A 19,579-nucleotide genomic window follows, 5' to 3' on the forward strand; every position below is an offset into this window, starting at 1 on the left:
TGAGATGGGGAGACAAGAAATGTGAATTTAATGGCTGAAATTTCTTCCTCTTGGGGAAGCCCCTCAGCACTATCAGTCCTGCTACAGTGGGCTTATTCCTATGTCAGTAATAAACTTCAGCTATGATGCGAGTTAATTCTTTCAGTCTTCATCACACTCTGAACCTGGAATGAATCCTGAAATAAATCCCTGCTAAAGATTGTTTGGCTAGCTTAGATTCTACTTTGCTTTTTGAACTGTTGCAGAAATTGAGATCCCTTGTGGCAGCTTGTGGTTTTTTCCAGCTCTGGTTCATGTGACTGTCTTGCGATTCTCCATGATGCCCTGTCTTTCCTGCTCTGCCTGCTGCTTCCTAGTAAATCTCCAAACTCTGTTCTACTTTCAAGAATAGAACAGGTGAGCTATAGGCTGTTCCATCATGTGTACGAGTTTGAGGCAGCCTTGAAGTTATAAGTTAACTTTTCTAATCCTACCCCTTTAGGCTTTCGGTCTGTCCCTCTCAAAAATGGATACAGTGAGGATATAGAGCTGGCTTCCCTCTTGATTTATTGTGAGATGCAGCAGATCCTGGTAAGTGCAGAAGCTGTTTGACTTCCACCATCCACTAGGATGGAGACCTACCATGCACCCAAATGTCCCCTCACCAACTTTGCAGCTCTATTTGCAAAATTGGTGGGGGGATATGAACCCCATTCATGTCAGTGGGAGCTATTTCTCTAAAACTAACTACTGCATGGGATGTATGTTCATCAGGATTAAAGCTGGGGAAGGAAGGATTCTCCACCCAACATGCTGCAATCCTAATGACATCCCCACCACCACCACCTAAAAGTACATATAAAAAATTGCAGTGTTGTTTGAGCTTCAGCATACATATACAAACCGTGTGTTGCAAGGTATACCAAGCTAACGTATGTGAAAATGCTATATAAATACCATTCTTGGGTTAGTACCTAATAACCTCCAGCAGAGTTCTGTTTCCAGTATGGGTTTTTGCTGTAGTCTTTTCTGCAACATAGCCCTTGAAAGCCACTTTTGAGCGTTGGCAGGTCATTGAATGAGATGTTAAGCAGTGATTGCTGCTGGAAGGGAGAGTTGGTGGAAATTGCAAACGTGAATGAAAGTCTGCAATGCGGCAGAGTTGCAGGACGCCCAGTGCCTCCCCTGTCAACGCTGGAGAGCTGGGTGTTGGGGAGTTGTCCCCAGGCTGAATGTGAGCTTCCAACCTGAAATCCAGCTCTGCGCCAGTCTGCTGGCAGACTGGCTTGGAGGGCAGGACACACACTCTGGGGACGGGCCTGACAGAGCAATCAGGCTCCCCCCAAGTCTACTCCTGGGGGATTTAAAGTTGCCCATTCTAGCCCCAGCACCCAGATCTCCTTTGTCAACCCACTCATTGTTGCATTTTACATCCTGATTTGGCCTTGCTATGGCAACTGTGATCGCCATATTTGGAGCCGGGTAGGAATTTGCCTATCAGGTGAATTGGCTATGGCCTGGGGTTTTGCCTACCTCATAGCAATCATCACAACTGGCGGTTTAGGCATTGGGCAACCTTAGTCTGTTGTATCTTCAGCCTTTCCCTCCAGAAATAGGGTATCCCATTAAAGGGATTTGTGAAGGAGTTACTTCTGTTCATATGTCCAGGCGGGCCTGGGCCTCAGCACTCCTCTAGGTGGCAATCCCCTTATTTGATGTAAGTCATTGGAATCCTGGCAGGTGGGCCAGAAATACAGTCGTACCTTGCAAGTGCCTTTGGCTTACACCCCTTTGACGCCAACCCATTTGTATTAGTAACTTTGTTGTGAGTTTTCCATTCTACTATTCTGTAGTCAGGTGTAACATGGCTCCTGATATAGACCCAGTCCAGTTCCTTTAATGGGAGAACATTGAACAATTCCTTATTAAAATCAGTGGGAGAGTAAAATAAGTGCTTAACTTTGATTTGATCATGGTGTGTGCATTGCAAGAAGGGCTTTCTTTTCCCTTTGAAGGAAGGCGAAGAAGATCTCTATTCATCATTTCGGCAACTACGACAACGCCAAGCAGAGCTGAACAATCAGTTATATGACACCCGACGGAACTTAAAGAATCCCAGCCGAGACGATTTATTGCAAGAGTTCAATAAGAACGAGGGTCAGCTGCAAGTGTATCAAGAGACATGCAACAGGAGGTACTTTGATGGTGACACTGCTCCCAATAAATCCCCAAAGATCCTGGATAATATAGCATAAATAAATGAAGTACGAGGAAGAGTCCAATAAATTACCTTTGTTTCACCTTGATCTGCTAGGAACTATTTTCTCAGCCAAAATAGGCCTGGCTTCTTGAACTAGCAAACTCAACAAACAGGGCTGTCTTCCCATCGGAAGGCAGCAGTTTTACAAAGCTAGAGAACAAGGCAGCTCCATGGTTCTAGCATATATGGAGGTGGCACATAGGGAATTAAGACTAATTTACAGCCTCTTATTTAATAATATTTATATACCACTTGAATGTTAAAAAAGCAGTTTACAATGATGACTTAGTATTTTTCTTTCCTCAAAATTATGTATTTCCTCAGATATCAACTGCTATATAAGTGCAATGCTGGCCAGGTGGGGGACTTGGATAGATGCATGTCCTGCTACAAGGCTGACTTTTTTTCTTTGTCCTCTTTTCAGGCTGAGGGAGAAGAGAGTCAGCAACAGCAAATTCTACTCCTAGAGGAACTGGGTTTCCTTTGGTGCGTTATTTATAAAGTCACCCGGTAAGAGACATTGATTTATTCTGGAAGTGCAGCTTAGAATGGAAGCTCAACAGTCAGAAAAATACGTTTTTGGCAGGGAACAAGGAAAAAATTACATTGTATATACTAGAACAATCTGTACAAAGCAACAACGCTGAAGGGTGGAGTAGCTTGTATAGTAAACTTTAGTCAGTAACAATGTGTGATGTTTGTAAAGCAAGCTTATCACAGTTGAGAACTCCAAGCTCACGTGTACCACAATGATTTTGTGCCACTTGTATAACCTTTGTTTTTATGATGGCCATAGTTCAAGAGCTGTGTGTGCTTAAGCTTTCCAAATCCCACTGCAACACACCTTTATCCTTTTTGCTAAGGCCTCTCTCTTGCTTCTTTTGGTAGGTGGAACTACTCTCCCAAAGTTGCCTGGCAGAAGTCTGCCACTGCCCTCAGTTGTCATCATCTGCAGTAAATTGCCTTTGAAGGCACAGAGGAAATTGCAAGGGAGAAAAAAGTACCAGATATTATGGACTGTGCAGGGTTATTTCTACACAATGGCTTGATGAATGCCAGATTTCAAAGGGGGGGGATTTGTGTGTTTTTTGAAATATTAACTTGTAAAATCTTATCAGATTTGTTTTGGGTAGAAAATTTATTTTTAAATGTATGTATACAGCAGTGGTATGTGTGTGTGTATAAAGGCTGATTGGCACTAAAATTTACATGGGTTTGTACTATTTTGAGAGATTAAAAGGTGCCTAACAGTTAAAACTTTGTTTTAGTTTTTACAAAAGCAGCTCCTTTTGCACTGGCAAATGCCTATACATGATAAAAATATGTTATGTGTGAGATACGTTTCTGGTAGGCTCAAGAAAGATGAGTGGGAATGAAAGTATCCTGTATAACTTAAATCTGCAGGGAGATCCTTCAGTCCATAGCTCAGTGTTCAAGTTATTCTGCAATGTAATGCATAACGAACGGACTTGATGCTTACCTCCCCTTAGGCTTGAAGTGCAGGAAGAGTAGATGGGCAGTGGTGTGGGGGTTGTAACCCATAGATTTGTGGCTAATGGAGCCCAAGTAAATGCTTTGGTTAACATTTGCTTTCCTTTATCTAATGGAATTTATGCTCATTACTTACAAACCACTCACCTCATAGGCATGCCTTATTTGCAGCCTGTTACTGAAAGTTAAAAAGTGCACTAATTCTTCCTTTGCAACTGTGGCTAGAATTATAGAACTGTAGAGTTGCCAGAGAATCCAAGGGTCATCTACCCTCTGCAGTCCAGGAGCACAGGTAAAGAATCCCAACAGACGGCCATCTATCTCTGCTTAAAAACCTCCAAGAAAGGATTGTCACCTTCCACCGTAGTCCTAATGATTTAGTTAATGTCACAACAACACTTTTTGGGGGGAGAAATACAGCATTAAAGAAGCAATAGTGGATAAAAATGAACCACTGAGAAAATAAAATAATACTTTACCAGAAAAGTACAGTGGTACCTCGGGTTAAGTACTTAATTCGTTCTGGAGTTCTGTTCTTAACCTGAAACAGTTCTTAACCTGAAGCACCACTTTAGCTAATGGGGCCTCCTACTGCCGCCACGCCACCAGAGCCCAATTTCTGTTCTCATCCTGAAGCAAAGTTCTTATCCCGAGGTACTATTTCTGGGTTAGCGGAGTCTGTAACCTGAAGCGTATGTAACCCGAGGTACCACTGTACTACAGTATTGTGGTTAAAGTGCTGGATGAGTGTCCTTTGTCTTCCTGCAGGGCGATAGAAAAAGGCACTCAATTCAAACCACGGCTTGAGAGCTGCCTAATGCCAGTCAATTGACAAATGGGTAGGGCCACTCCCGTGTCAAAGTGATCACTTGGTTTTGGTTCTCCAGTAAAAGTGGTTCCCTGCCCCCTAGTGTTGACTAGTGGCACTCCTCATCTGGATTTGAGCATCAACAATACAGGCAATTGTACAAGTGTGTTCTGTAGCGATGTTTTGGAAGGCTGGCGAGTCAAAGTGCATACAGAAGAATGGTACTCCTCCCAGGATAGATGACATTGGCTAAAGTGAATGCAATATTTTATTTGAAAAAAATACAGACCTCCTGTACAGTAAATACAACTTAATGGGTGCGATAAAAAAAACCTTTAGACTTCCTGGTTATAAAAAGCTTTCCTCTCCCCCCTCCCATCAACCCTCAATCTGTGACCAGTATGCCACCCAAAGGGTGCACTGACATTCTTGGACAAGTACAATCTACCCATTTACAGCATAGTAGCCTGCAACTATTTGAAACAGCAGAGCTACACACGAATTTTGATCTAATTTATTTAAATAAACTATTAAAACATCTAGCTATGCATTTATAACAGACTACTCCAGCTAAAAATGGCCTGCAAGCAGCAGACGACAATCATTAGTCTATACTGGTTGCTTTCTTACTCCCATGTTTCTAACAAATAAATAGAAAAAATAAATAAGGGGGAAGACAGGGTCATTTTCAATCAAGTCTCTTGCATATTGAAGCAACCTACGTACATAATTTTCATAATTTAAAATGTTTCTCAAAATGTATTTCTTTATTCAACACAAATTTGGAGCTGAGTTTACAAAAATTGTGTATATTTTTAAAAAGGGCTAATTTATTGTTAGACAACTTCCATCATCTTGGGCCAAGCTGGCTAGGGCTGAAGACAGTCCAAAAACATCTGGAAGGCCACAGCTTAGCCACCAATGATTTAGACAGTGCTGGTTAGGATACTTCCCCCTCTGTTACTTACAAGTTACAGAGGATCAGCAGCAGCAGCAACTAGCTGCCCTGCAAAGTGCCCCCTCTATACCCTACGGTAAAGTATTTGTTTAAAATATTCCTACCTGATAACAGAGCTCAGTTCTAATATATTACATTCAGTTACTAAAAATTCTGCACTTTTATTTCCTTAAAAAAAGAAGGTTCAGTATCAGAACTGTACAAACGTCTGCCAGAATATGAAAGCAGAAGCAGAGCTACATCAGAGTCATGATTAAATGTGTCCCTAAGCAGAATGGTACAATACAATCACACCCCAACAGATATGTATGTTGGAACTGGAATAATGCAGTGGAACATGCATTATAGACATACAGTGATTTGTGTATGCTTTTCAGGGAAGAGAATAGTTCACACAGAGGCAGAGAGAAAAAAAGCCCCATTTTCCATCAAGAACCGGAATGTCCTTTTATCATAAAGGGTAAATGGTGTCAGGTACTGTTCTGTTTCGATCAAGAGTAGATGGTGATGACTTCTCGGCCACCACCTCTGACAAGTAACACTCGCTCCAAGCCTTCGGTCAAGACCTCAAGAAATTCCATATCTGGGTCAGCTGAAGTCAAGGCAAGAAACCTCTATAGATTGACATGAATAGCCTTTATAGAGTTCTATACCAAGTAAATAAAGCCTTCACGCACACTTAAAACAATCTAAAATCTCTTTGGAACAAATGTAACTCAAGGGGCACAATTCAAATAGAGATTAACCCTCACAGAGAGTTGAATTAACTCTTTCACTAAGGCCAATGGAACCTCAAAGAGTTTACTTCTAGCTGATTGATGCATTACTGCTATAATTTGCAAATGTTAAAGAAAAATCTCTACCTGGAAACTCTCATGTCCCTGTATGCCCCTCCCTTTGGGTAGAAACAGAACTGTATTTTAGTATCATGATGGCCTTTACTTTCCCACTTTCAGTTTAAGAATACACAAAGTGATACAGATTGTTTTTATATCATGATGCACACAACAACAAAATAGAACCTAAAACTAACAGGTGAGCACCACGCACGCACACAGCCAAAAAAACAAAACAAAAACCTGTAGAGTTGGAAGGGACCCCAAGGTTCATCTGTTCCAACTCTCTGCAATGCAGGAATAAAACAAAGACACAGCTAACCAACAAGCTCCAAAGGCGCTTGGGATCAGCACCAGTTGAGTGAAGTGTCAAAAGGAAGATGAGCTTACCTGGGGGCCCAGGCCATAAACAAATAGCAGAAAGCCTGCAGTGTTCTTCTTAGTCAAGCAGTCTCTCTCCTGGATGCTCAGATGGCCTCTGGCTACAAGTGCCTTTTTCCAGCTCTGGCCAGTTCACCAGCTACAGCTCCTTTTGAACAGAAATGATTTGTCTACTGTATATAACATTGATTGGATTATTGCAATGTACTCTACATGGGGCTGCCCTTGAAGATGACTTGGAAACTTGGCCCCAAATGCAATGGCCAAATTACTGGCTGTGGTTCCATTTAGATCACATATAACCAGTGTTCTAAATCAGCTGCATTGGTTGCCAGCTTGTTTCTGGACTCAATTCAAAGTGCTCATTTTTGCGTTTAAAGCCCTAATCAACTGAGGGCCCAAATATCTGAAAGACCACCTCCTTCCCTACAGGCCTTCCTGGGTGCTAAGATCAACGGATGGGCCCTCTTCCTCTGCCCTTAGAAGCTTGAGGTGGCGGCCCAGGAGGCAGCATTCTCGGCAGCAGCTCCTAAATTGTGGAACTCCTCAGAGAGCTGCATCTGGCAACTTCATTATACAGTTTTCGGCAAATGCTTAAGTACCACCTCTTTATCCCTGCAGTTTTCGAACACCTTAATTCTTGAACATTTTGGCTCCCGAACGCTGCAAACCTGGAAGTGACTGTTCCGGTTTGTGAACTATTTTTGGAAGCAGAACGTCCAATGGGGCTTCCAGAGCTTCTTGTAGCCAATCAGAAGCCGCGCTAAGGTTTCCGAACATTTTGGAAGTCAAACTGACTTCCAGAACGGATTCTGTTCGACTTCCAAGGTACGAGTATATATATATTAGGACCCACCTTATTTTTAAAAAAAATTAGTTTAAAAAAGATGGTTTTAATGCTGTATTTAAAACTGTTCTAACTTGTTCTTGGACCTTAGAGTGAAGGATGGGTAATGAGTTTATTATTATAGTTTTATTAATCCATTAATCCTCAGATGAATCCAACTGCAAAGCCTCTTTCGAGTTTGTTTGTTTGTTTGTTTGTTTGTTTCTGTGTGTTTTACATGGGGTCATTAAATTGCCATGAAAAAGGATACAGTTTTCATCTCCATCAGTGTTCTTGGGAGGGCCAGGCATGTTGAGAAGAACAAGTCGTGCATCATGGGATCGGTTTACAATGACTTCGTTCAGCTTCACAGCAGTGTGCATCCTCCGGACATTTGACTGGTTTCTGTTGAAAGGTCACAATTACAAGTGGTGCTAGAAGTCAGCATTTGCAAGCTTAAGAGTACTAATGAAAAGCATCACCAACATGGAATGTTACAAAAACTTTAGTTCCCTCCCACTAAAAAGGCAGGTTCTCAAGGACTGCCAAAATCTTGAAATGCTGGTGTGTGCACCCCCTGTCCCCATTCTGCTTCTGTTTTTGGTAGGTTATAACAGGAAACGCCACACATACAAGGTTATCAAAATGTGATTCTGTCACTTCATATCTAATTGAATGAAATATCGAATTCCCCCATTTTTGCATTGGCCCTTTTTATACATCCTGTAAGGGCCATATAGGAAGAGTGAAAAGCTAATGCCATTACATGCCATTACTAAGTGAAAAGCTAATGCCATTACATGATTTCCTATCTCAATCTCCTGGAGAAAAAGCAATCCAAGAACAAATCAAGGTACAAATTAAAACTGAGTGAACAGGAAATCTTCAAGTGGACAGTTAACCGGAATTACAAACACTTTGACATGGGACAGAGGAAGAACCAAAGAAAACAAGGTTTAGGATGTTGCATTTCTTTTGGCACATTGAGGACCAAAAGGAATGGGATAGAAAGGGGGGCTCGTTTTGGATGCATTTGCTGTAGCATTCACCATCCAACCAGGATGCTAATAAAATAATTGCCAAATATCAATACACCAAGTCATGCAACATCTGCAGTCTTTCTCTGACCCACAAGAAGTTCAATCTGCTCATTTGGGCATTCACATCTATTGCCAGCATCCTTATAAAATGGCTTCTGGCCAAATGCCCATCAACCAGCCTAATGATCAGTTTCAACTCTGATGAAGCTAGTAAATACCTTTAGTTTTACTCTAATTTCTTAATTTAATTTACTTTAATTTTTTTGCTTTTATTTTACTTTAATTTCCCATTTCTTGTGAGAACGTAAGACTTTTCCTGGATCAGACCAGTTAATCATGTCTAGCAGCTACTGACAGTCTTTGCTTCCCATCCATGAGCTACTTTAAGCGCACCTAAGGGCTTTTGTGGGACGTGGGGGGCGCTGTGTGTTAAACAACAGTAGATACATAGGTACCGCTCTGGCGGGAAGGTAAACAGCGTTTCCATGTGCTGCTCTGGTTTGCCAGAAGTGGCTTAGTCATGCTGGTCACATGACCCGGAAGCTGTACGCCGGCTCCCTCGGCCAGTAAAGCGAGATGAGTGCCGCAACCCCAGAATCGGTCATCACTGGACCAAATGGTCAGGGGTCCCTTTACCTTTAAGGGCTTTGGTGTGACCCATCCGAGTCTTTAAAAAAACTTTTCTCCCCGTCCCCTTCCGAGAGATAAACTTGGGGGAGGCTTTTTGCTGCGCACACACCATTTGCTGTTAAAATACAATCCCAAACCCACACCTGCCTATGCAACTGCCACCATCACATCTAGCTTGGACCTAAGAGGAGGATATAAATTTAGATTATTCAAAACAAGCAAACAAGCAAACTTACAGATTTTCCCATTCGCTGACAGCATGAAAGCAAACCATAATAAAATTAATGTTAGCATAAACGGAAAAAAGCCAATTGTCTTGGACACAAAAAGAGAAGACATTTTAGTCTGGCCATAAGAGCAGAACAATAAATCACAGTAATCAAGATACCCTGGCTTATTGCAAAGCGCAATCATGACCATAGTGACCTGGTTCTCAAGGCACATTAAACCAGTTAAAACAAATGATGGTTAGATGTGGATGAGCAGTGTGCTCAAGATGTAGCTGAGGGTGCTTTACTCCCCCAACTCTTGGTGCTGCTGCCCCTGCTGAGAAGGAAGCCACAGTTGGATTTGTTATGCCATCCAAACCCAGACTCGTGGGCTTCTCTCAAAACAAACCTTGGTTTTTGCTTGGTTGCTTGACTGCAAAGAAACAAATCACAAGACAGGGTTTGGATGACATGATAAGTCAGACCATAGTTTGTTGTATGGCAGTAGGGGATGAGCTTGGCGCCCAAGATTTCAGATGAATGCACAGCACGCTGCTTGCTCCCATGAAACCATGGTTTATTTTAATGATGGCTTAATGTGACGTGTGGACCAGGTCAAATGATGTCCTTCACACACATTCTCCAGCAACCTTCACGTCCCTCCCTGCATTTTCCTCCCTCAGCTCCTACACCACACTCCTTATCTTTGCCTCCAGTCTGACATCACAAGGCCCATAGCAATATGAGAATCTCACAACCCCACTCTGCTATCAATGCTCTCAGCATGCAAATGAGCCACACTTTCAGATAACTAGTGCATTACCAAAGAGGCATGTACCGCTGTATGCGTTCCTGGCCTCCTGATGCCAGCAGAGTCTATCCCACCCTTTGTGGAAGAAACACCATTTCAAATACTTCGCTCTTGTGCTGCCAAACCAAAAGGCAAAACATAGAGCCTAAGCCCCCAACGATGCTACAGACATAGATTAAGGTGTGGATATCCTGGCTCAGAAGGAACCTCTGCACTTACGGTTTAATACTGATGAGCTCTCTGAAGTTCTCCACTGCATTGTTACGGATTCGCTTATCAGAGTCGCACTTCTCCTTTGTCCATGTCATCTGGATCCTTTCTGGGACTGCTTCCCCTTCATCTTCCTCATCGGAGTACAGGCTTTCTAACCTTATGATAGAGTGCCTGTCCTTCACCAGCTGAGCCTGGAAGAATAAACATGCAGGTATATTGTTTTCAGAGGTCAACAGTCTATGGCTCTTCTACTTAATGCTTTTTGAGAGTCAGCAGCTGGAAATTATTGAGGAGGAAAGAGATTTTGAAATGTACTGCACAAGAAGGCAAAGAGCTATCAATGCAACTGTGGCCCAGACCTCAAATTACAGGGGAGATTGCTCTCTCAACTGCTGTTTTTGAAGCTTACAGAAGGGCTAGGATTCTGCTAAAAGTGTGTGTCTGCGCATGTGTGTAGGTCAGATGGATTTCATAAAGGAGGGGGGCTACCACCTTTCCCACAATCCAAGCTTTGCTATGGCCTTGCAAATGCAACAACATTTGCAGCAGACTTGTAAACAGCCCCTGGTAAGGCCTGCTTTTGCAGGTCAAGGCTGTGCTTCCAGGTGACCAAGCAGGCAAGAACAGAAGAAAAGAAGAAGAGATCTATTGGAACAGACCACTTCCCTAAACAGATGCCTATGGAAAGCACACAAGGAGGGCTAGAGGAAATCAGCTCTCTCCCGCAGTTGTTCCTAGCAACTGGTATTCAGAAGGTAACATACAGCAGGTTTTAGCTATAATTTTATACACCAGTCATGTTCCCACACTCTCAATAGCCCCAAAGGTTGCAATCTTTCTTCACAGAGGAACCGATCCAGCTCCTTGATCATTTGCGCTGCTCTTTTCCTCAGCTCTACCAATACCCATTTTTAGATGTGAGGATCAGAATTGTACACTGTATTCTGAGGGCAGCTACATCATCAATTTGTATAAAGGCATTATGATACTGGCTGATATGCTATTGGCAGTTCTCATTTTTAGTCCCGTTGCTAATGATGCTGCCAACCTCTCCTCTTTCAAGCTACTAAAGGTACATGCGGGCACAATGACAAGTAAAAACATTTGTGGGCTTATACACAAGGCTGACTGAGAGAAACAAGGATTTTGTTTTGGCAAAACAGACACTTGCATTTAGAAACATGAGAGCACCACTGAAAACTGAGGCGTAGGAGTGAAACTTGTTGCAGGTGTTTGGGCACAAAAAACTAGGTTTTAAGTGCAAACCTCATCTCAATGCATGTGCCCAATTCCAATGGGGCGGGGGATGTGAAACACATATCTTAAAGCAATCACTTCCTGATTCCCCATTGTCTGAGGTGGGATGGGTGGCAACTGGACAGTGGTGGCATCTCATTTATGGCCCAACCTCCCAAGGGAAGTTTCCCAGAATAGCATTTTTTTAAATAACCCTTTTTTCCCAATACAGTGAATGTGGCAATTAGAGAAGAAATGGTGAAAGAGGTGTCTGCAGATTTTGGGACACTTTCATCAACACTTTACATAATTGGATACCAAAGCAAAACATACCTCTCTTTCTCTTTCTGTTTTGGTCAATCTCATCTGCCTCAGCATCTGAGATCTCTGCTCCATCATCAGAGTCCGTTCGTAAGTGTAGGCGGAGATATCGCTGTTTTGCTACGAAAACAAGAACGACAGTCTTACAGCGACACACAATGCATTGTCCCAAACCCCGATCGACCACAGAACAAGATAAACCCCATTACCATTTCCACTACTTCTACTTCAGCCTCTATTCGGAGGTGGTAGAGGAAGGTGGCCAGGTCTTTCTTCATTTGGATGCTGTTGTCATCCATCTGAGCTACGGTGAAAATTCTCATTTTACATTTTCGCCAAACCTGTAGAAGCAGAAAATATATGTGTATCTTCTCAAAACTTTCGAACATGTATGCAGAGCCTGTAGAACCTGGTAGTATTGCAAGGCTGCACAAACCTTTAAAAAGACAAAACGAAAAAACCGCTCTTATAAGTTTTATAAATGCAAGGCAAAGGGCCATAGTTCAGTGGTACCCAATCTGATTTGCACACCACACACCCCAGGTTCAATTCTTGGCAACTCCAGGTAGGGCTGGCAGACCCACCTGCCTGAAACCCTGGAGAGCCACTATCAGCCTGCATCAACAATACAAAGCTAGGTGGACCAATGGTCTGATTTATATAAGGAGCTTCCTGTGTTCCTAAGTTACATAGTTGTGTATAAATGTGTGAAGGGCTGTAAGCTCAGTTGTACAGCACATGCCTTGCATGCAAAAAGTCACAGGTATCTCCAGACAGGGCTGCGGAAAGCTCCTTCCTAGAACTCAAGATTCGAAGCCAACCTTAGCAATAGAAAATAGTGAGCTAGAGCGACCAGTGGTCTGACTTGGTATTCAAACAGCTACCTATATTCTGACACTGAGATAGGAAAAGAGTGTGCATGACATGTTACACCAGGGTGGGGCTGATGGGAATTGTAGCCCAAAACACCAGGTTGAGAAGTGCTGCATGACTAAAAAAGTAGGTGATTGTCAACATTTGGCTCTCCTAATCGGAGCACCGGGCACCTCCAAATCACCAGCTGAGGTTGTTTGTCTCCTTCCCAAATGCTGCTGCAACAGTCCTGCCAAAATAGCAGTGGCAGTTTGAGACCTCAGCAGAAAGAGTTCCTCTTCTTGGAGGGACTTTCTGTGTAACTTCCTGTTTCATGCGACTGTCAGTTCTTAGAGCAGCACCTACAAATGAAGCTAAGTAAATTTCAACCATATGGACCGACTGCCAAGATTACTCTTCAAATGTTACTTGTTTCAAAAGCTGCTGCTTCTGTTGATTTATATATGGTTTTCACTATATTTTGTGGAGCATTTTTCTAAAATGGTTTTCGGATATGTACTCTCTTTTAAAAACCTTGTGGATTGCTTGGGTGCTTTCAGGCAGAGCCAGTTATACAAAACAATAAGCTAGTGGTCACATCCGCATCATACATTTAAAGTGCTAGGAAAACACCTTAAACAGTCACAGCTTCCTTCAAAAAGTTCTGGAAGGGTGGATGAGAATTGTTAGGAGCCACCATCCCACTGCTAGAGCTACAATTCCTGGAAGTGGTTTCACTTCCCAGGGAACTCAGAAGAACTGTAGCTCTGGGAGGGGAATTGTCAGCACCCTTAACAGACGACAGCTCCCAAAATTATTTGGGGGAAGCAATGACTGTTTAAAGTGGTATCGTAACGTTTTAAATGTATGGTGTGAACGTGGCCAGTATTCCACAGCTTGGATTGACATACACAAGCAAATGGGTGAGCCCAACTTGTCCATCTAGCTCCTGACACTCTTACTTTATGCTGTTTGAGCAGAAAAGGAAGCAGCATCAGCATGCCTCCATCATGCACAATCCACCAGACGTCGATGTTCCCTTCATTGTAACGCTCATGATTGCCAGGGTAGAAGGAAACGTTTTTGGGCACCAGCAAGGCAAGGTGGGCTGCAGTTGTACAGCGTACAGTGTCTAGAGGCAAAAGGAATAAAGATGCATTGTAATACAAAGCAAACAGGATTGTGAGACACTAACCTGCCTTCCTACTAGTGGGTGGCTTTGGCTGTCTGCTTCCTCCCCCTTAGTCCCAGTGCTGCTCTTGTAGAACTCAACAGGGAGGAGGATGGAAGGAAAACTAGAGTCAGTTGGCTCAGCCTCTCATCGGCTGTGGCTCCACCAAATGTTGGCCACTCTGCCTTCCACCCTACCAGATCCAATGGATAGCAGCCACTACTGATGCAAAGCACAGGCAGAGATACACACAATGACATCAAAGCATGGTGAAAGTCAACACCAGCTGCAATAAATGGGGAAGGGGAAATTCAAAGTGATGCTACCACTCCAGAGGCAGCTTTTTTTTTTTGGAAACACACCATTCCACCCCAAATTGGGCTTTCTACTATGAGAAACCAAATTTACAGCATTTTTCACACATCAAGATCAAGAACACCAACCAACAACCTAAGAACTTGCCTATAAAGGTTTTCCAGGCTCTTGAGTCTTCACTTTGCCTCCAGCCATATGGCCACCCCAGGACCACTGTGTTATGCTTCATGCCTCCCAATCCACACGACTGTATCAAGTGGGAGATGCCATCCCGGACTTTATTAGCTATGACGACTTGGCAAAATCCTTTCACCTTCTCAATCTCGATCATATTCTTGATTGTCTGTAAGACAGCCAACAGGATTAAGGTGTCTCCCATTAAGAGGTCAACCCTCATGGGGCAATTAAAAAACATGCAAACAGATTTCTCCACTTGCACATGTTGACTTGTATTTGTGGGAGGTTCCTCCTTACCAAAAGAATAATTAATACAGGGATTTCCAAGAAACAGATTTATATATGTGGCCATGTTGGCTGAAATACCTGAGTCTAGAGGGATGCCTGAGCAAGATTTCTGAAGGTTGGAAAAATGGTGTCTGTGTCTGCTCTCTACTCACAACTAACAAAAATGGAATAAAATCAATAACAAAGAGGGAATATACGGCATAATTTTTTCAAATAACAAGAAACTGCACAATACGATCTATCTGCATAACTTTTAAGTGTATGCATTTAAATGATTGTTTCTTTATTATTCTCCTCTCAGATTCCCAGGGCAGATTATGAAATTTCAACACACAAGAAGACAAATGAAAAAAACATACAGAAATACATAAAAAAATATGTAGAGCAGCATAACACATGCACACCAGCAAAGACAAAACAGATAAAGTTAACTTTAAAGGTCTGGAAAAAAATAAGACTTGCCTTAGAACCAAAATGATGTCAGACCAGCCTCTCTAGGTAGAGCATTCCGTAACAGCTGCCACCACTGAGAAAGCTCTTTCCTCAGCAACCTCTCACCATAACTCAAGATGGCGGAGAAACCCAGGAAAAGGTCCCCGATTAAAATATTAGTGTACAAGCAACTCCCAGTTGTGTAGGCCCACCCCGCCCCTGCCCATTCCGCACCCTTTCGGAGCCGAAAATGGCACATGCTTGGGCAGTCACACGCCAGTCAAATGCATGCAAAATGCATGCAAAAGTCTGTATTGACAAGCAAACTTAAAGGCCTTGATCTCAAGCCATAAAGTTCAAGACCAGAACTCTAAATGGAGCCCAGAAACAAGTCTCATTGACACAGCACAATTTTACTTTTTGGGTAGAGAATTTAAATTATTTTTTTTAGTGTGGAGGACACACAGCCTTTGCTGGAAAAAAAGCCTTGAATAAACAAAACAACACTGCACTCAGACATTCTTTAGTCTTTGGTTCAGCTGAAGCCTTAGCACATCTCTGAAAATACATTATTGGCTAGAAAACGATTTGCTTGCCTGCCAAGAAGCTGTTTCTGGATGGAGCCTCAGGCCTTAGAAAGCCATATAAACTTTCTTGCCAAATGCTCCATGATTCTTACACTTTGTGTTTAGCCTCCCCCCTGCTCCCCCCTGCCCACCTGTTCAGCCGCCTGTGCTTCTCCATAGCTCTCCAGGAAGTTGCCTTGTATCGCTGTTCCAATGATGGTCAGTCCCTTGCCGGCTTTCAGCTGAGAAGCAAACGTCAACAGTCTGGGGTATTTCACATGCAAATCTTCGTCCAGTTTCAGAAGCACCAACAGCTGCGGTCTGAAAAGAGAGGAAAAGAAACGGTTTGGGGGCCAGGTTTTTGAATATTAAGCAGCTCTTAAGGAGAACTCTGGCTTGGGAGCATTGAAGAGCTATTTCACCAACTGGCTTTTATATATTCAGACAGCTTTCACTAGGAGACTGGCTCATCAAAAATTCAGTTCACATGGGAAGTTCACATCTAAATCTAATCCAAACAGGCTGAAGGCTGCATACTAAATAAAGCTACCCATCCAGACTTTCAAGGGGCTGACTGGGGCCTGGGGGTGGGGGGGAGACAGCTGGATCACCATATTTATTTGTGCAACATGTGTGACATTTCTATGAAAGAGGACCATACAGCCAGAAAGTATGTAACAATTTGATTTATGACAGGGCTTTTCATATTAGTGTTCCTAGAATGCTGAGGCAATCCTTCATGAGAAGCTCAGTAACAGCAGAAAAACTTGTCTGAAAGACAATTCCAACACCATTTGTTTCTTCTCTCCAAGGAGCTCAGTGTGGCGTATATGGCTACTTGCTCCCAATTTAGTCTTCTGACAATCCTGTGAGGATGGCTAGGCCCAAGTTCACCCAGTGAGCTTCATTCATGAACGGCTGCCAGGTCCTAGTCCAACACTTCAACCCTTGCTCAACACTGGCTAATTGCTATGCCTCTCATTATGACTCTTTCCCTGCAATAAGAAGCCTTGGAGAAGTGGAGGGTGTGCATGAGGATGTGATCTTTAGTTGCATAAACCCAAGCAGGACATTAGACATGGTGACATGGGAGGAGATGGAAGAAGCAACAGAACCTTATGTGAAAATTACAATATCCAAGGCAAGAGGTTCATAACTTAAAACTGTGCATTGCTGAAATGTTTCATTTTGGTTGTCTTCAGTTTGGCTCCTACTAGTTCTCTGCAGACAATCTTCCAGCATTTTTGTATTGGGGGCAAGAATCTGCACATAAGAGCCTCTTCCACACATGTTTTTTAAAGTAAGCAAAAAGTCCTGCATCAAGGGGCTTGCAGAATACACATTATTTTGATTTCATGCAAGTTCAGAATCTGGGGGAAACACAACTCTCCGTGTCATTAACTGGGAAGAAACAACAAGAAGTCACCTCCAGTTCTTGGTGTGTGGGGGCCCTTCCTCCAATCTCAGCAGAGCATATCGGGCAGCACTTAGAGACAGGCCCCGGATCCCATCACCCCATTCCTTCTCCGCCCTGTAATTTACAAAATTAAGCCAGCTTAGAGCGCGACTCCCTTTGCAGAAAAAACTGTATTTAGATCACTTACTTTCTGTCTCACAGTATAAATGGACTTCCCATGACTATAATAATTTAATAATAATTTATTATTTATACCCCGCCCATCTGGGTGGGCTTCCCTAGCTAGACCTCGATACTCTATTTGTTGGTTACCCCTGTATCTCACTCTTCCTTTGGGAATCATAGAACAGTTTACATAAAGTTCCCAGAGTTCTCCCGATATAACAGGGAGGTGTTCCCTTACCATTTGGCCACACAGACAATGACTTCCAGGTGGTGGGAATTCAACACTATGTTTGAAGGGCCACATGCTCCCCTTCCTATCATACTAACACTGGCCAGGTTTAGACCCACTTAGAGAGGACAACGCAACAGTAGATATTTCTAGAATATTCACTGGACTATGTGCTTCCAAAGGGTGGGTTCATCCACACTTCCCCTTGCCCCACTGTTTCCCCCTGGGGTAACCCACTGTTTAACACTGAATCGGAGCAAAAGTCAATTGGGTTTTCTCTGGATTGACGTTTGCTCTGATTTTGCACTAAAGAGCAGGTTTTCCAGGGGAAAGCAGCAGGGCAAAGACAAAACCTCTCGGACCCATGCCTAGAAAACACAGGGCAAGCAGAAAACCACTCAGTTTTCTAGGCATGAGACAAGCAGAAGTGTGGACAAGCCCAAAGTCATTCGTTTGCCCAAAGACTTCCACAATGATATTTACCCTCCTCTGCTCCCACTATTTCAAGAACTTTCCCTGTGGAGCAGATTGGGGGGGGGGGGGAGGGAAAACTCTGTTGTGCAAGTAGAAAACCTTGCGTGAATAGAACAACTTCGTTGGACACAACCCATAACAATTCAGAAATTAAATGATAGAATTAAGCATCCTTCGGAAGATCCAATTCAGGGCTTCCCAGGGTATAGCTACTGTTAAAGGGATAGCTCTGTGTGCATGCATACACCCACACCCAGCAATCACATTATCATGTTATTTTGATCAGAAGCTACTTACCCCTGGTATTCAATGTACTTGTAAATCATGCCTGCAATGAGCATTGCCACTAAAGCATAATACCAGGAGGAGATGAACATCAGCGCAAGGCAGATACTCATGCCTAAAAAGGACAAGGCCCTGAAGGAAACAAAAATCAAATGTTAGCACATATTTAGAGCTGGTTCACACATGCATGGGCATTCCTTGATTTCATTACCCTTGGTGATCAGCGGCTGAATGTGCAGATTCCACTGAACAGGACTGTGTTGGAGGTGATACGGGAACTCTTATCTGTAATTTTATATATCAGTGATGGCTCATTCACACATGCAGATCATCACCTGATGTTGCGTTGTCATCATGCAAAGGGCACATATGTATAAATGGTCTGCTGAAAAGCATTTCCAAAACTCTTAGCTTTCCACTTTTAACTTTTCACACACTCTCAAGTGCCCTAACCCTTAATGAGGAGGGATCAAATGGCTATATGAATAAGCTTGTGAGACACGCTCTCTCTCTCTCAACTTACCAGTGGTAGTACTTAAATCTGGGCCTCCAGTTTGGAGTTCTTAGGAGTGTTTGCACCGCACAGGCTAAGTTGACAAACAAGTAACACATCAAGAAAAACCTAGTTGAGGGAGGAAACAGAGAAAAGCACATCACATTTAGGTCTGGGCCCACTGTAAAGAACAAAGCACAAAATTCACAACTAACATAATGAAGGAAACGGAGGGGTTTTAAATTAACACAACCAATTTAAATTGCTTTTATAGTAACCCTCCAATCTAAAATTTCCAATATTTGGGGAGAAACTTTAGTGATACAGTACTGTTGTAAGTCTGTAGGATATGCATGTCTTGAGGTTTCTATTTGGATATATCCAGGTTCAAATTCTTTCTTGGGTATGGATGGCCTTAGACAACCCCTCACACATGTTCCAAAGCCAAAATCCTGAATTGAACCCACTGGGAGAAGAGAATGATACAAATTTATATTAAAGACAGGCTCGCTCTCTCTCTCTCAACCTCCTAATTACCCAGGCCTTGGCCCAGTCAACATATGGTAGCTACCAGCTCTAGTCAAGCCCTAGAGTTCAAGGGAATTTGCAGGCCTTGGCACATATGTATTGTTGCACTGGCCAGGAGTGTAAGCCAGGAATTCCTTCTACACAGGTGGCCCTTAAGGCAGGCTACTGTTCTCTCATTTGCACCTCTA

At 42.9% G+C, this 19,579-nt stretch overlaps 2 protein-coding genes across 8 annotated transcripts in view; one reads left to right on the forward strand and one right to left on the reverse strand.

Annotated features, from left to right (window-relative positions):
* The window catches only part of PLCG2 (phospholipase C gamma 2), a 65,771-nt gene extending 61,682 nt beyond the window's left edge, over nt 1–4,089 (forward strand). For 2 of the 4 annotated variants that reach the window (XR_014528781.1, XR_014528782.1), the window contains exons 31-35: nt 285–396; nt 482–570; nt 1,995–2,173; nt 2,664–2,749; nt 3,128–4,089. Coding sequence is in view for 2 of the 4 variants with exons in the window: in XM_083514918.1 (XP_083371044.1) it covers nt 482–570; nt 1,995–2,173; nt 2,664–2,706 (311 nt within the window). In the remaining 2 variants the exon portion in view is untranslated. The remainder of the gene's footprint in view (nt 1–284; nt 397–481; nt 571–1,994; nt 2,174–2,663; nt 2,750–3,127) is intronic. The other 2 variants (XM_083514918.1, XM_083514917.1) reach the window with 1 other exon arrangement.
* A 699-nt stretch (nt 4,090–4,788) lies between these two features.
* SLC12A4 (solute carrier family 12 member 4) overlaps nt 4,789–19,579 on the reverse strand; it is a 59,826-nt gene continuing 45,035 nt past the window's right edge. For 3 of the 4 annotated variants that reach the window (XM_083514929.1, XM_083514928.1, XM_083514930.1), the window contains 11 exons: nt 18,894–18,992; nt 18,383–18,502; nt 17,227–17,331; nt 15,953–16,121; nt 14,485–14,680; nt 13,814–13,983; nt 12,209–12,340; nt 12,012–12,119; nt 10,449–10,633; nt 7,811–7,944; nt 4,789–6,079 (listed from right to left, as the gene is read on the reverse strand). In XM_083514929.1, coding sequence (XP_083371055.1) covers nt 5,988–6,079; nt 7,811–7,944; nt 10,449–10,633; nt 12,012–12,119; nt 12,209–12,340; nt 13,814–13,983; nt 14,485–14,680; nt 15,953–16,121; nt 17,227–17,331; nt 18,383–18,502; nt 18,894–18,992 — 1,510 coding nt within the window. In that variant the 3' untranslated portion in view covers nt 4,789–5,987. Of the gene's footprint in view, nt 6,080–7,810; nt 8,973–9,215; nt 10,634–12,011; nt 12,120–12,208; nt 12,341–13,813; nt 13,984–14,484; nt 14,681–15,952; nt 16,122–17,226; nt 17,332–18,382; nt 18,503–18,893; nt 18,993–19,579 lie in introns of all 4 variants that reach the window. The other variant, XR_014528784.1, reaches the window with a different exon arrangement.

Source organism: Podarcis liolepis (genome assembly GCF_965112155.1).
Source record: "Podarcis liolepis genome assembly, chromosome: 7".
NCBI classification, from domain to species: domain Eukaryota; kingdom Metazoa; phylum Chordata; class Lepidosauria; order Squamata; family Lacertidae; genus Podarcis; species Podarcis liolepis.